Genomic DNA, 13,431 nt, shown 5'->3' with positions numbered 1-13,431 from the left:
TCTGCCAGGCCACACCTGTTCCTCATCCCCTTTCCCAGGGACCCTTGCCACCAGCCTTCTAACCCAGTTAGGGATCAGACCCCTTGGGGGTCAGGAAGCCTTGCAGGCCTCGGTGCCTTATCCTGGTCTGGAGCCAGGAGTCTTGTGCCTTCATTATCTGTCCCCAGAGGTGGGGGCCCAGCCTGGCCACCAGCACCCTCTCACACAGCACACCAGACAGCAGCTCTTTCTCAAAACCATAATTTTACTGTCTCAAAGAAACTTTATAACTTATTTACAAAGGTCTTTTTTTTCCAAGATACAAAGCAATAAGTTAACATTCTCAATATAAAACTAAACTTTGACATAGAGAACACAAAACACGGTTGATTTCAATTGATCACATTTTCCAAATTTCACAAGTCAAATGTCAAGATTCTCATTTCACAAAGCCTCAGGTTTTACAGCCACACACAACGGAACGGAAAAAAGCTAAGCTTGTGCAACATGTTTACGGAACAATAATAACAATAATAATTAATAACAATAATAATATGTACAGCGATTAGATCCTGCACTGGAGACTGTGCGCTTAGCGTGGCAACTGGCATTATTCTGTGGTCGAGCCCCTGGGGATTGTTGTAAAGCTGCTTTTGTCTTACTTTAAAGCCCACTGGCATTAGAGCAGTAACGCCCGCCCTGCCTGTTTCCTCTCCGCTGCCCGCCGGTCCTCTCTCTTTCTCCCCAAGTGAGGGAATTGCATTTTCCTTCTCGTCCAGGCAAAGCGACCAAGGCGTTCTTCCCGAGATGAGAAAATCGTGTTGGCTTCATGTCTTTCTTTTTAAAATAATACGGGACATGTAAAAAAATGCAAATCATTCGACTCCAACCTCTCCATACCAGCCGACTACAAAAGTTACTGTGTAAGTTAAAAGTCACCAAGCCCTCCTTATTCGTTTTTCCGGGCGCGTTTAAAGCAATCGGTACGTTTGGACCGTGCGCTCCTCGCGCCCCACAGAACGGTGAATTGGCCAACATTCAGCCTCAGGAGAAGTTCATTTCTCAATAAATAAAATCCCCTCCCTCCAGCTCCCCCCAATTCCAGAAGGAGCTACACAGATGGTTAGCCCCAGGAAAGGGTCCGAGAGGACACGACGTCCCAGTATCCAGAACTGGGCGTCCCGGCGGACCGCGTCTCCTCTGACCTGGTGACTTTTTTCAGAGGCCGCAGAATGACGACAGCGGACAGACGAGGACCTTGACTTCGTCATCGCACAGATACAGAGCGAAAGGAGACAAGAGACGGACAGGACAAAAAAGAGCTTTTGCTTTTTCTACATTGGTGCTTTTTCCTGATAGTCCCACACAGCTGAGGGTCGGTGGGTCGGGTCCAGCGGGCTCGCCTTGCTGCTCCGGCTTGTCTCGGGCGGCTGCGCCTGCGCTCCGAGGGAGCTCTCTGCGGTCACCGCGCCGCCCGGGCCGGGGTTCGGGCGAGGGTGTGGGCTCCAGGGAAGTCGCCGGTCCAGACCGCGAGGGACTCTGAGGAGGCAGCGTGCGTCCTGCCCTTCCTGTTCCTTCTTCTTTCCCTCTGGGCCCTTCTCCGGGCCCAGGGCACGCGGACGGGGTGGATGGACCGGGAGGCGGGAGTGGCCCGGACCGGGAAACGCGAAAGAGGCGGGCAGAGGCGGGTGGGCAACCTCACATGAGCTGGGGTTGCTGCATAGCTTCTTGGTGCGCCGAGGGGTACCACGACGTGTAGCTGGGGATGTAGGAGCCCGCGCTGCCGCCCGAGCCCTTCCCGGATGAGGAGTTGGGGTTCCAGCCAGGCGGCACCGGCGGGGAGCCGGCAGACAGCGCCCGGCCGTTGGCCAGCGCGCTACCCTCCAGAGCCGCCCCGCCCTGCTTCATCAGCTTCTTGAACTTGGAGCGTTTGTTCTGGAACCAGATCTTGACCTGTAAGAGCGGATAACAACGTGACTTGGGCTAGGTACGTTGTGCCTACCGCGGTGGTGGGGAGATACGGAGACCATCGGACAGCGGAGAGAGGATTCTCCCCCTCTCCTCGCTGCCGGCGAGACTGGCTGGAGGAGCAGAGTTCCCCCCGCCCCCGCAAGAACCAAACGCTTGGAGGCCCCAATACCGGCCTCAGCCCGTGGCCTGCAGGGGCAGCTCTTACAGAGCCAGGGGGTGTGATGGTGAGGGGCGAGCGGGGATCCAAGCCTTCACCTGCCAGGGACTCAGCCCGACCCTGGCAATTGTCTGGGGAAGACGCAGCGCCTACACAACATCAAGCCTTCAATTCCAATATGAACATCAATAAAAGAATGGAGTGGAGGAAATTTATTCGCAATGCGACCCGCCTTCTCCTTGCGCCATCCTTTCTGTCCTTGAGTGAGTTGGGGGCTGACTGAGGAGGCCCCGGGGTTTTTGTTAAACGTTTCATATGAACTTAAATCAACTTTTCCTTAGCGTCTGTTTGCTCTTTCCAGCTCTGCTCCAAATCCTGGCCAGGATGTTGGAAACACGCGCCAGTCGTGATCAGAACGCCCGTGGGCTCCCCGGAGTCTTAGAGAAATCCGGGAAGGAAGGTCCCGTTTCGCCTCCAGGGTATGGGACTTGGGAGGTGAGAGAGCGGAGGAGAGGATATTCCGGGACCACCCCCAGCCCAACCTGGTGAGGAGGAGGTGGGGGAGGAGGAGGGAGACGGAGGCTCGGGCCCAGGCCCTGAGTGATTAGTCACACATTTTTAAGGCAAAGAAGGGATTAAGCCCCGAGTCTATTGTTCCAGTTGTTCGGGCACGTGTGACCTCAGAGTCCCCAAACAAAACGTCTAGGGAAATCCTTCCTGCGCCCTAATCAGATTGTCCAGGGACGAAGGACCGGGAGGCAGCGCGGAGTACAGAGCGCAGCGACAGAGCCAGGGCAGAGAGAACGAGGGAGGAAAGAGGGGCGCTGGGAGAGCCAGGGGTGGCGGACACACATGCATGCACGCACGCACACACGCACGCACTCCCCGACCCTGAGGCCAGAGCAAGAAATGAAGCTCCGGGCGCAGGCCGGCGGCGGGACGCCTGCACGACCGAGGGGCAGCCGCGAGGTACCTGCGTCTGCGTGAGTCCCAAGGAGGCCGCGAGCTCCGCCCTCTCGGGCAGAGCTAGGTACTGAGTTTGCTGGAACCTCCGGTTCAAAGCCTGCAACTGCAAACTGGAATAAATCGTCCTGGGTTTGCGGATCTTTTTCCCCTTCCCATTGAAACGTACTTCACCGCCTTCCACCACCGTGCTCTTCTCGGAGTCAGCCCCTGGAGGGACAGCAGAAGCGGGGCCGTTGTTAATGCGAGGGACAGTTGTTCATGACGGGGGTGGGGCGGGGGGTGGGGAGGGCTGTGGGCGAGTAGCTACCGAGGGGTGGCGGAGGCAGGACCCGGAGAGAGAACGCTCAAGAAACTCCGAAAGCCAGGAAAGGGTCCCGCAGAGTCCGAGGGCCCGACCCAGGCCGCTCTAAGCTCCCTGGGGCAGTTCCCAGGAGCGCAGCTCCTGCCTTTGCAGGGAAAGTTTGCTATTTTTGCAGGCGGTAGTTGAGGTTTAATTACCCTTAATTGCATACATTGTTTATAGCGCTACGCAATAAATAATTACCGAGACTAATACGTGCACATGTGGGTTTCTGTTTTCCAGCGGGGCATTGTGTGCTCTGCGCACTGAGCCGCCCAGAGGCCCAGCCAGTGCCAGGGGACGCACTCGGATTTATTCTTTGCTGAATAGCCGCAAGTTGGATGGATTTTTAAAAAAATTTCTTCGTTATGACAAGGATCCACAGACGGATACCCGAAACCTCCACGGCTCCGGAGCCCTCCCCACCCCCACCCTACCTCTCTCCCCTCCTCTCCCTCCTTTCTCTCTCTCTCCCCCTCCCTCTCTCCCCTGTACCTCTTCCTCTCCCTTTCCCCGGCAGGCGCACGTACCTGGGTCCTCCAGGCGGCTCTGGGCGAGGCTGGCGCTGCCCGGGTAGGACTGCACCGAACTGATGTAGGGGCTGGACGCGTGGCTGCTGACCGAGTTGACGTAGGGGTAGCCCAGCGGTCGGGAGAAAGACGAGGCCGAGCTGTAGGCGCCGTCGGGCTGCGAATGGCCCGCCGAGTGTAAACAGTGCATGGAGTAGTGCCCGTGGGACATGGGAGAAGGAGACATTTGCTGGTTGGGCGGCCCAAACTCCATAAACACCGCCTTGCCCGACACGGGGCTGTTGAGACTTTCTGGCATGGTGGTCATGGTCATCTCTTCTCGCGGGGTCTGGGTGTGGGTCTCTCTCTCCTCTGCTTCCCTTTTGGGGGTCTCTATGTTTCTCAGGACAGGAAGGAACCCAATTTAAGCGGAACAGGGGTTTTCACTTTCCATTCATAAGAAAATGGAGTTTGTCTCTTTGAAAAGTCTAAGCATGATGCTGCGGAGCTCCCCAAACTCGCTTCAAAGCTTTGACTCAGCCAAGGTCATAAATATTCATGAGCTGGCGGAGCTGATTGGTCCGCTGTCTTGCATAATCATCGGGGATTGGTCCGAGGGGCTCCGGCTCCGCTGGACTAGAGCGGGCGAGGCGGCCCGGCCTCGGGGGAGACGCGTCCACGCTTCCCGGCCGGGGCTCCTCTGCAACAGAGCGCGCCGTGTGGGGCGCACAATGGGCTGCGGCGCCCGCGCCGGGACCTCCGCGGCCCGCGATTCTGCAGCCTCCCGCCTCCCCAGCGCGCCTACTTCCCAGAAACCAACCAGCGTCTCGGCACCGCCGCCCTCCCCTCTACCACCCCCACCCTCCGCCTGCCCCCAACACCCGGGACCCGGGCATTGCTTCTCCTAGCCGCCGCCGCCGGGTCTGGCGCGAACTAGGGCTGCTCTGAAGCCTGGCCGCGGCCTCCCCAGCGCAGAGTCGCGCACCGGGGGGCGCCGGAGGCGGGCAACAGAGCGCAGTCCTCCCGAACGTCTGGTGCCTGGCCCAGCGCTCTCTTGGCGGCGCCTCCCTGGCCTGGGTCCGCTCTTCCGCATCCCTGGGGTCGGGTTTGGGGCCCTCCGGGCGAACTCACTCACTCGGCCGCCGCGCCGCCGACACCGCTCCCAGGGGCCCGCTCGCATTGCTCCAGGCCCAGCTGGCCACTCCAGCTCGAGGCTGCACTGGTCTGATTAAAGCAGTGAGCGCGGAGAGCCAGGAACCCGCGCTTCTCCTCCCAGGAAAGGCGGCCGCACCGCCCCCTCCCCCCAACACACCCCCTCTTTCCCTCCCAACCTTTCTCCTCCCCCTCCCCTCTCCACTCCCTCTGCGCCGAGCGCCCGGGGTTCACTCGCCCCAAGGGCGCGGCGCAGCGTGGGGCCGAGGAGCCGGCGGGCTCAGTTCTGCTTGAGGCGAGGACGCCAAGTGGTCATTTTCCGGCCTCCTGGGGTCTGGCGAGAGTACCCGGGGTTTAGGAGTCCTGGGGGGCACCGAAACCCGCGGCAAAACAAGGCCAGTGATAGGCTCGCATATCCGTGTGTAGACGTGTCTCTCATTGTTGCCCAGGATCCTCCTCATCTCCAATGGTCAAAGCAGGTGCCACTGAGCCTGGGGGCAGGACTGGTGGAGGCAAAAGCCGCCACGGCGCCTTCTGTCTTCTGGGGCTCTAGGTACAGAAAAGCGTACAAAAGCCCCCCGCCGCCACCACCACACAGCCACCTCCGCGAGGCGTGGCGCACCACGCTGGCTGCGAGGGGCTGTCGGTTCCCGGTCCTGCCAGCCCCACGGCGAATCCCAAATTACTTTGTTAGGTAATTAGGAAGTGTTGATAATTATTTCTTTCATAATTTAGCGGTGTGACGGGAACGGGGAAATGATCTTGTGAAAGTTCACACGTGCAGATGTATTAGTTACTGATTCATTTGATTAAATGGTAGTCTCAAGTGCTCGGATCCGCAGCTGAAGGCGCCCCATTAGCATAACACTGATGTTTAATTTTCATACGCATAATTAGCCATATATTTAACACTAATAGCAACATGCAGCCTTTCAGCGTTAAACAGCCCTGGATTTGATCTGGCCTGAGCTGAACCTTCGTCGATGCACCTTCCCCTGTCTGGAGTGCGCAACGATCACAGGACAAACCTCTGTAATCAAGCACATTTTGGCAGAGGGAACACCAATAAAAACGAACATTCAAAACAAATTACATCGGTACTGTCGTTACAGATATTAGTGGAAGGGGCTTCTCTCTTTTTTAACTTCTGTAGCAGCAGCTGCTGCCCACGGAATTCCTCTCCTTTGGTTTAAGGGCACGACGTTGGGGGTAGAAACATTTCAGGCAGCGTGGTTGGAGCAAAAAGAAAAACAAAAGCAAAAAAAAAAAAAAAGAAGCAAAACCCAATCCTCCAAACCAATAACGGGTTTGCCAACGTTTAAAAGATTTTTTTTTCCTTAATCACCGAACCACACGGTGAGGCTTTGTAGCAACAACCAGCTAATGACTCCGCCACCAGACAACTCCCGGAGCCGCTGGACTCCTCTTGATTTCCTTGTTGCACTTGTGGTTTTAATTGCTCCTTCCTAGCGCCTGTTTTGGGGTGTGGAGTGCGGTGCAGTGCTCCCTGCACAGCAGCACGGATGCCGCCCGGGCCCCTGGTCTCCTGCGCGCGCCTCGCGGGCCCTGCCCACGTAAGTGATCGCGGCAGCTGGCGCGGGGTCGGGGTTGGGACCGAGGGAAGCAGGGCTGGCGACTCCCGGTGCTCAGGAGGAAAACCCGACGGCTGGGCCGCCCAGGGCCAGTTTATTCCAGGGAACTGAAGGGTGGGGGAAGGGGAGAGAAACAGCCGCAAGTCACGATGGTCTCCAGAACCCTCCGTCAGTCCACATCTGGTGGGGGGATCCAAGCCTTTCGCAGCGCGGGGGACGGAGTTGGGTCCGGGGAACAAAGGACGTGCACGTGCCCCCTTGGGAAATGGTTTCAGAGCCTTGCTTATTTTAGAAATGAATTAGACGTGGGCGAGGAAATACATACGCTCCGAAATTATTTCTTAGCTCCAGAGAAGCACGTCTGGGGAGGGGCGGCTGAGCCGGTGCCCTCGGGCACGGAGACGCCCGGCCTTGACTAGCTCTCAATGTGCGATCGTATCTCTCTGAACCTAGAGTGGATCCCTCCCACCCACTGGGGACACCTGTTCCGAAATGCCGGCTTACTTAGATCTTTGCCTGTCCCAACTTTGAGAGAAGACAAAACTCTCCCATTCATCCTGAGAGTCCGGATTCCGAGTAGAACCTGTTGTAGACACCACAAGACGGGGCGCGTGGTGGTGTTAGCCGTAGCCACGCGTGGGTTGGAATCCCGGCAGCCCTGGGTGAGATTTGGGGCCAGTTCAGCCGGCGGTGAGGGGTAGGGGGCGTGGACAAAGTATTTTAAAATCTACTTCCTAACTTATCTTCAAAGCGTGTTAAACGGAGTTCGTTCTAATTCAAGTCAGTTTTCTATGGAGCTGCTAAGTATTGGCTGGTGCTGGTATCTATACATATATATGTATGTATGATGTTTAAACTTTAGGTTAGTTGCTTTCACAAATGGGATTATAAGCCTGCCCCATAAATACCTCCATCTCGGAATAATTGCTGCACAATCAATATGTTATCCTAGTGGTTGATAAGATCCGGTGGTCCTAATAAAAATATTCTTGGGGAACCTCGGAGTCAACTGATCCGTAGATAAGATACGGGGCTAACTGTTGCAATGAGATTGCTCTAGGAGAGAAGTGAAGTCATTCTCCGGCAAACCTCTCCTAAGGGCATCTGGGCCTTGTTCCCCTCTAGATAATCCGGATTGTTCCGGGGCAGCAGCCTCAGTATTTAGGCCTTTGGGTGGCCAACTCTTGAGCACCTCAGAAGTTTTTCTACGGACCTTGTAAATCTCAACCCCTCCCTCGTCCTCTCCAGCTCTCAGATCCACTAGAATCGGAATCACCTCTGTCCGGATTCTACATACCTGGACGCAGAGAAAGGGAGGTGGTCAGGAGGGAAGACAAATTCAGGGAGAAGCTCGAACTAGCCAGTTTGTCAGGCGTGCTCATTGGCCTCAGTTTCCCATCTCTTTCCCCTCCACTCTGAGTGTCACAAAGACGAGCTGCCTCTTGGGTCTCCATCACAGAGTCCATCTGTCAAGGCAGCTACAGGTGCCCATGTTTCCTTGGCGCTCTAGATCCCAAGCTATATTTAGTGGGTGGCAACTTTGCAAAACCCGCTTTAGTAGAAACGGGAGTCAGCACAACCATTGACGCCCGGACACCCTCACTGGACTTATTCCAAAAATCATGACGGGAGAGGGACTACTTTCTACGTGGCCTGCTAGAGACCCAACCCCTCTCCCACCTGGATCCAGGTGTGAACAGGTCCTAGGGAGCGTGCAAGGGAAGGGAGGGTACTCTGGGCAGGAATAGAATGCGGGCCCTTGGATTTCTTGCTTCTGAAGCAGGTTGAGCTGCGGGCGGGCAGAACCGCACCAGAGTGAAACGCGCTCCAATCTCGGCTGATTAGGCCCTTGCTGTCAAAAGTTCCCCTATGTCCTCATAGTGGAATCCTCTGGGTCTCCAGCGCGTGAGCTCGGCTCGGAAGAGGGCCAGTATGGGGAGAGGTCAGTTTAAGGGCTAGATCGGCCGAGACTGTTCACATCTGGGCGGAAGGGGCGGAGGCGCCAACTCGTAGTGCAAAAAACGGTCTAGCATGGGGCGGCGGGGTGGGGGTGGGGGGTGTTCTTAAAAGTAACCTCTGGAGGAGGAGGAGGAGGAGCCGCAGGGGACTCGGAACGTTTTTGGATTGATCAAGCCCAGCAGAAGGGCCAGGCCCAGGGTCCACATGCAAAGAAATGTTTGTAACCAACTCCTCCATTCGCAAGTTAATCTTTTCATCGCAGAGCAGCTATGCAGGGGAAAGAACCGGAAGGGCTGGGGGCAGCCGGCCTCTTTGAGAGCCCTCGAGGCCGGCCAATGTGGGATCCACAAGGGGGAAAAAAGAGACTTTAAAAATTCCCAGCTCAACAGCTGGGCTCGAGTTTTTCTTGGCGCGCGCGCGTGTGAAAAGTTCAGAGACTCAAAAAATTAACCACCTACTTTCTCCCCTAGTACCTGTCAGAGACGCAAGGAGCGCAGACACAATGGGGTTAAGAGGTGAAAGCTTTTTACTTGGGCAGAGTCAAGACAAGGGAAAGAAAACCATTCATCTCTAGGAACCCCTCGTCTTCCAAACGAGGGCGTCCCCATTTCGCTCCAGAAGCATTTCCCGCGCTGGGAAGCCGAGCCAGGCGCCCGGAGGCGTCTCTCCGAAGCCGCAGGTCCAAGGCAGGGTTTCGGATCTGAGTCCCCAAATGCCCCCAATCCCCGCTGGCTTTTTCCGAGACGCTACTAGGTGCTAGGTAGGTTAGTGCGCGACCTGCCGTTCGCCTGTTTCTTCTAAAAGTTCTCCAGCTGGATTTCAGCAATTTAGGAAAAAAGGCGCCCGGCCTCTGCGACCTCCGGGCCGCTCCTCAGGCCTCGTGGGGCAGTTGGGTCAGGATCTGCGCGCCCCCCGACGTGATGAGAATTGTGTGCTCGAACTGGGCGGACCTGAAATGCGCAGGGCAGCGGTCAGGGCGCGCGCGAGCGCCGGCGGGGCCGGGAGCAGCAGCTCGCCAGCACCAGCGTCGTCGCCGTCGGACCAACCTTCCCTCCCCGCACAATTTAAACGCAACGGGGCAGAAAGCAAGCACCTTTGATTGTCCAGAGAGACCGCGGTCCATGCATCCTCCAGGACCTTGAATTCAGGGGATCCCTCGGTTATGATTGGCTCTGTAAGAGGGAAAATATTTACTACAGTCATCTAATCAGCTTCTTGTCAAACATTGTTTAGGCTGATTATCAAAAAAGAGAATAAGGCTCTCCTCCCTCCTCCCAAGTGCTCCCCCCACGGGTTCATGTTGTCAGCTCGCGAAGGGCTGATAATTGATGTTGCTTACATAGTATACTACAAACTAAACAGTAGGGAGAGGAAATGCTACGGCATTCAAAAATGTATGAAGTTGTCTAGTTCATAATTTTTTAGAGAAAAAAGGGCATTTTAATCAAGGCTTAATTAGGACCCCGTGGATAATAACCACCCAAACACCAGTCCCTCTTATAAATACCAGTCAGTTTTTAAAAATATTTGAATTTTTAAAACATGCTCTAAATGTTCATTAATCAGCAAATAACAATTTTCTTATTTCACTCTAATTGCTTCTCCATTAAGTCCCACAGTCAGAAACATGATGCCTTCAGGGTCTCAGGTGATTGGAATTTGGTGGTGACACCAATCACATGTTCAGCCAGGAATGGGCCGCCAGAGAGTACACGCCACTTGCTGTCAGGAAGCAAGGGACATAATCGTCTCTAGTTACTGGGTGTTAATGAAAAAAAAAAAAACCCCACAAAAACAAAAAAACCGAACACCACATTACGCTGGTAACAGAATTAGAGGTTGGACAGCTGCCGTCTCCTAAATGTGTCAGTAAGTATCTGATTTAGGAAGATGGGGCTCGAGGATATTATTTAATCAGATTTAGTATGCATCTGAATTATTTCATTACACTGATTGGCTTTATTAGTCCTTCACGGGACTGCCTGGCCTAGGCCAGCGTGGTTGCTTCTGCCCTGGGAGCCACTGCTCTCTGAAGAGGAGGTGGGCACTGACCTATGGTGAATGCCATTCCCTCCTCCATGAGTAGATCGCTGTCATTCGCTGCAAAACAAAACACATGGGGGAAAGGGAGTGGGAATGGGAATTGGAGAGGACAGAGAGAAACACAATGAGAGGGGTTGGGCTGCTCCCAAAACTTGCTAATTTTATTTCTTTTAGGGTGGAAGGAAGGATGGAGGTTTCTAGACTCCTGGGTGGTGGCTAGCACCCAGGGGCTAAACACAGGGCTCCTGGGCCACAGCCTTTGCATTTTCTGGGCTTGGGGTCAAGGCCCCTGAGGAATGTGCACCAAGGCCTAGCAGGGGCAGCCTGGGGGTTTTAGACACCTGTCTCGCTCCCCACCTCCACCGTCCCCTGGCCACTTGCTGCAAGCTCTCCTGGCTTCACTGAGTCCTGGGCCTTGCCCCCAACTCCACCCTAAAGAGAAAGACATCTTGGGGAACTGATGCAAAGGGAAGGCAGCCACTTGGGGTGTCAGACGGAGTAGGAGGCAAGGACAAGGGTGACTTCCAACAACTCCAAGTGTTGGTGCTGGCTGGGGCATATGCCGGAGAGGCACTTTCTACGCCCCTGCCTGGACCCTTCTGAGCTGCTTCAGGAGGGGCTCTTTGGCCCAAAGGGAGTTCTGACCTGCCCTGTCTCCAGGGATCTTCCAGGGAATGGGTTCCAGGCAGTAGTTCCTCCAGAAACTGCTCCCACCCCAAGCACTCAGGTCAAGGCCCCAGGACCAACTTTCCTTTAGTCCCTGTCCAGGTGTGCACCCCTCTTTGGGGGCACTCCACGGAACTGCCTCCTACCCTACGCAAATTCCCCCACCCCTTCTGGCCCACACTTGCCTCTCACTGTAGGGTGCCCACAGGCAGTGAAAAACAGGAGGTTCTGGGGAAGGCACACAAGGGTGGGTACAATCTAAAAATCACTAAAGAGTACACGCTGCTAAATACATCAGCTGTCAACACGGTGTAGGATGTAATGAAGTTTAACCACAACAGTCGGCGGTTAGAGAAGCGGGCAGAAAAAGGCAAACAGACAACAGTGATGTGTGCATGCTGCTGGGACCCTGATGCAGCGGTATTTTGTTTTCAGTAACTTTTTCTAGACAAATATCCCCTATACCTTCCAGTTATCACCCTTTGGGAGAAGACAAAAAGCAAAGTAAACCTTATTTTGAGATTGAAACTGCTAGGCTCTAATCCAGTAACACAATAATGTGCAGGTTATGATTAAGTAGACCCCCCCCCATGCCAACACCCACACATATATATACACAAAAGGATAACAATGTGGAACCAAAGTTAGAGGCAGAGCCTCAGGAACAAAACTGCCTTATCCTGATTCCATTCAATAAACAGCTCTCAAATTAACTTTCTTACCATGATGCCAAATTTCTGGATGTCCATGAAAGTAAGATCCTATCCCATGTCCCACAAAATGTGGACAGACTTGCAAACCATTCTGATGAGTTATGTGGCTTTAAAGGTAACCAAACAAAATATTCAATTAAATTAGGTAAGTTTTGAATACATACATAGATAAAACAAAGTCACTGTAAAATATGCTGGAAAAGAAAAAAAAATCAGTTATGTTTAGAGTCAGATAAAAACAATATGTTTTCATTATTCTGGAATAATTTAAATTTTTTCCATTACTTGTAACAATTCCCTCTGGATAAATGAAAAAAAAAAAGTATGTATCTAACACAGTCATTTATTTCATTTACCTTAGTACAGCATGTAAAGAAGGCCACTTCTACACAACAAATGAATGTGGACACACAGATATAGAGATCAATATAACCAAGATACATGTGCACAGAATGCACATCATAAAAACCTGCCTGGTTTGCATGGGGTTTCACAAAAACACTGTGCAAATTACTACTGATTTAGAAACCAAAAAGAGAAAAATTTACAATCTAGAAATGTGACTTCCTACTTTTATAGTTCTCTTATTCTAGTCTATTTCAAAACATTATACATTTTACAAACAGGCACACTCACAAGGTCAAATCTGCTTTGTCAATATTCTTGAAACACTCCAAAACTTTGTGATCATTTGGGATTTCCACTCAAGACCGACACCATTAACAAAATTCATAATTTTATCAAATTATTCATAATTTTATCAAATTATTCATAATTTTAATCACGGTGATGCTTAAGAGAAGCTAGTATTGTGATTCCCAATTCTTAATGTTTCAGTTGTTATCTCTATATGCAAATTTTGGGGGTTCCATCTATTCCATGTATGTAAATAAAATCTGGAACAATGACTCCAATCCTAAAATCTTCACCTACAAGGTTAAGAAGTTGTTTTTGGAATCAGGTGCACGTGTTTACTTCCGGGAGCACCAGAAAGACAAGAACACATATACCATTAACAATTTATATTTTTATGTGGGTGAAGGGCATAGTGCCTTAACCTTAAATATAACAATTATTGGGATTTACAGGATCACTATTTAAGTTCTTAACAAAACCAAAGTTCTTAAATCTCAAACTAGTTTTCAACAGACCCTTGGTTTAGTTTAACATGAACTCAAGGGTGTTTAGCCAGCATCTTTATGAGCATTTATGTCAATGTACTTTTCTTCAAACATTTTTAACCTTCATCTCTAGATCTGTAAAATATCTTCACTTAACCAGGATGTCACTTTATATATATATTTATATAGTTTATACAGCAGATAGGCAGCCTCTCATTCAGAGTTAATTCACGTAAGTGATAGTGCAGAAATAAGTAAGATAT

General features: G+C 52.6%; 2 protein-coding genes across 6 annotated transcripts in view; both read right to left on the bottom strand.

Annotated features, from left to right (window-relative positions):
* Window positions 1–224: 224 nt before the first annotated feature.
* On the bottom strand, window positions 225–5,205 carry DLX1 (distal-less homeobox 1). 2 transcript variants are annotated; one of them, XM_014846578.3, is made up of 4 exons: window positions 5,058–5,205; window positions 3,944–4,622; window positions 3,081–3,280; window positions 225–1,932 (listed from the first exon to the last, which is right to left on the bottom strand). In XM_014846578.3, exons 2-4 carry the CDS (start codon window positions 4,254–4,256, stop codon window positions 1,678–1,680), a joined length of 768 nt encoding a protein of 255 aa, XP_014702064.1. In that variant the 5' UTR covers window positions 4,257–4,622; window positions 5,058–5,205; the 3' UTR covers window positions 225–1,677. The 2 variants fall into 2 exon arrangements, with proteins under 2 accessions (XP_014702064.1, XP_070364205.1); XM_070508104.1 differs by having other exon boundaries at window positions 5,054–5,148.
* A 3,928-nt stretch (window positions 5,206–9,133) lies between these two features.
* The window catches only part of METAP1D (methionyl aminopeptidase type 1D, mitochondrial), a 71,371-nt gene continuing 67,073 nt past the window's right edge, over window positions 9,134–13,431 (bottom strand). For 3 of the 4 annotated variants that reach the window (XM_014846580.3, XM_070508103.1, XM_070508102.1), the window contains 4 exons: window positions 12,057–12,154; window positions 10,678–10,725; window positions 9,719–9,797; window positions 9,134–9,575 (listed from right to left, as the gene is read on the bottom strand). In XM_014846580.3, coding sequence (XP_014702066.3) covers window positions 9,497–9,575; window positions 9,719–9,797; window positions 10,678–10,725; window positions 12,057–12,154 — 304 coding nt within the window. In that variant the 3' untranslated portion in view covers window positions 9,134–9,496. The remainder of the gene's footprint in view (window positions 9,576–9,718; window positions 9,798–10,677; window positions 10,726–12,056; window positions 12,155–13,431) is intronic. The other variant, XM_044768728.2, reaches the window with a different exon arrangement.

The sequence above is a fragment of the Equus asinus genome, chromosome 4 (genome assembly GCF_041296235.1).
Source record: "Equus asinus isolate D_3611 breed Donkey chromosome 4, EquAss-T2T_v2, whole genome shotgun sequence".
NCBI classification, from domain to species: Eukaryota; Metazoa; Chordata; class Mammalia; order Perissodactyla; family Equidae; genus Equus; species Equus asinus.
Note: the sequence above shows the minus strand (reverse complement) of the source record. Positions and strands in the feature narration are given on the sequence as shown.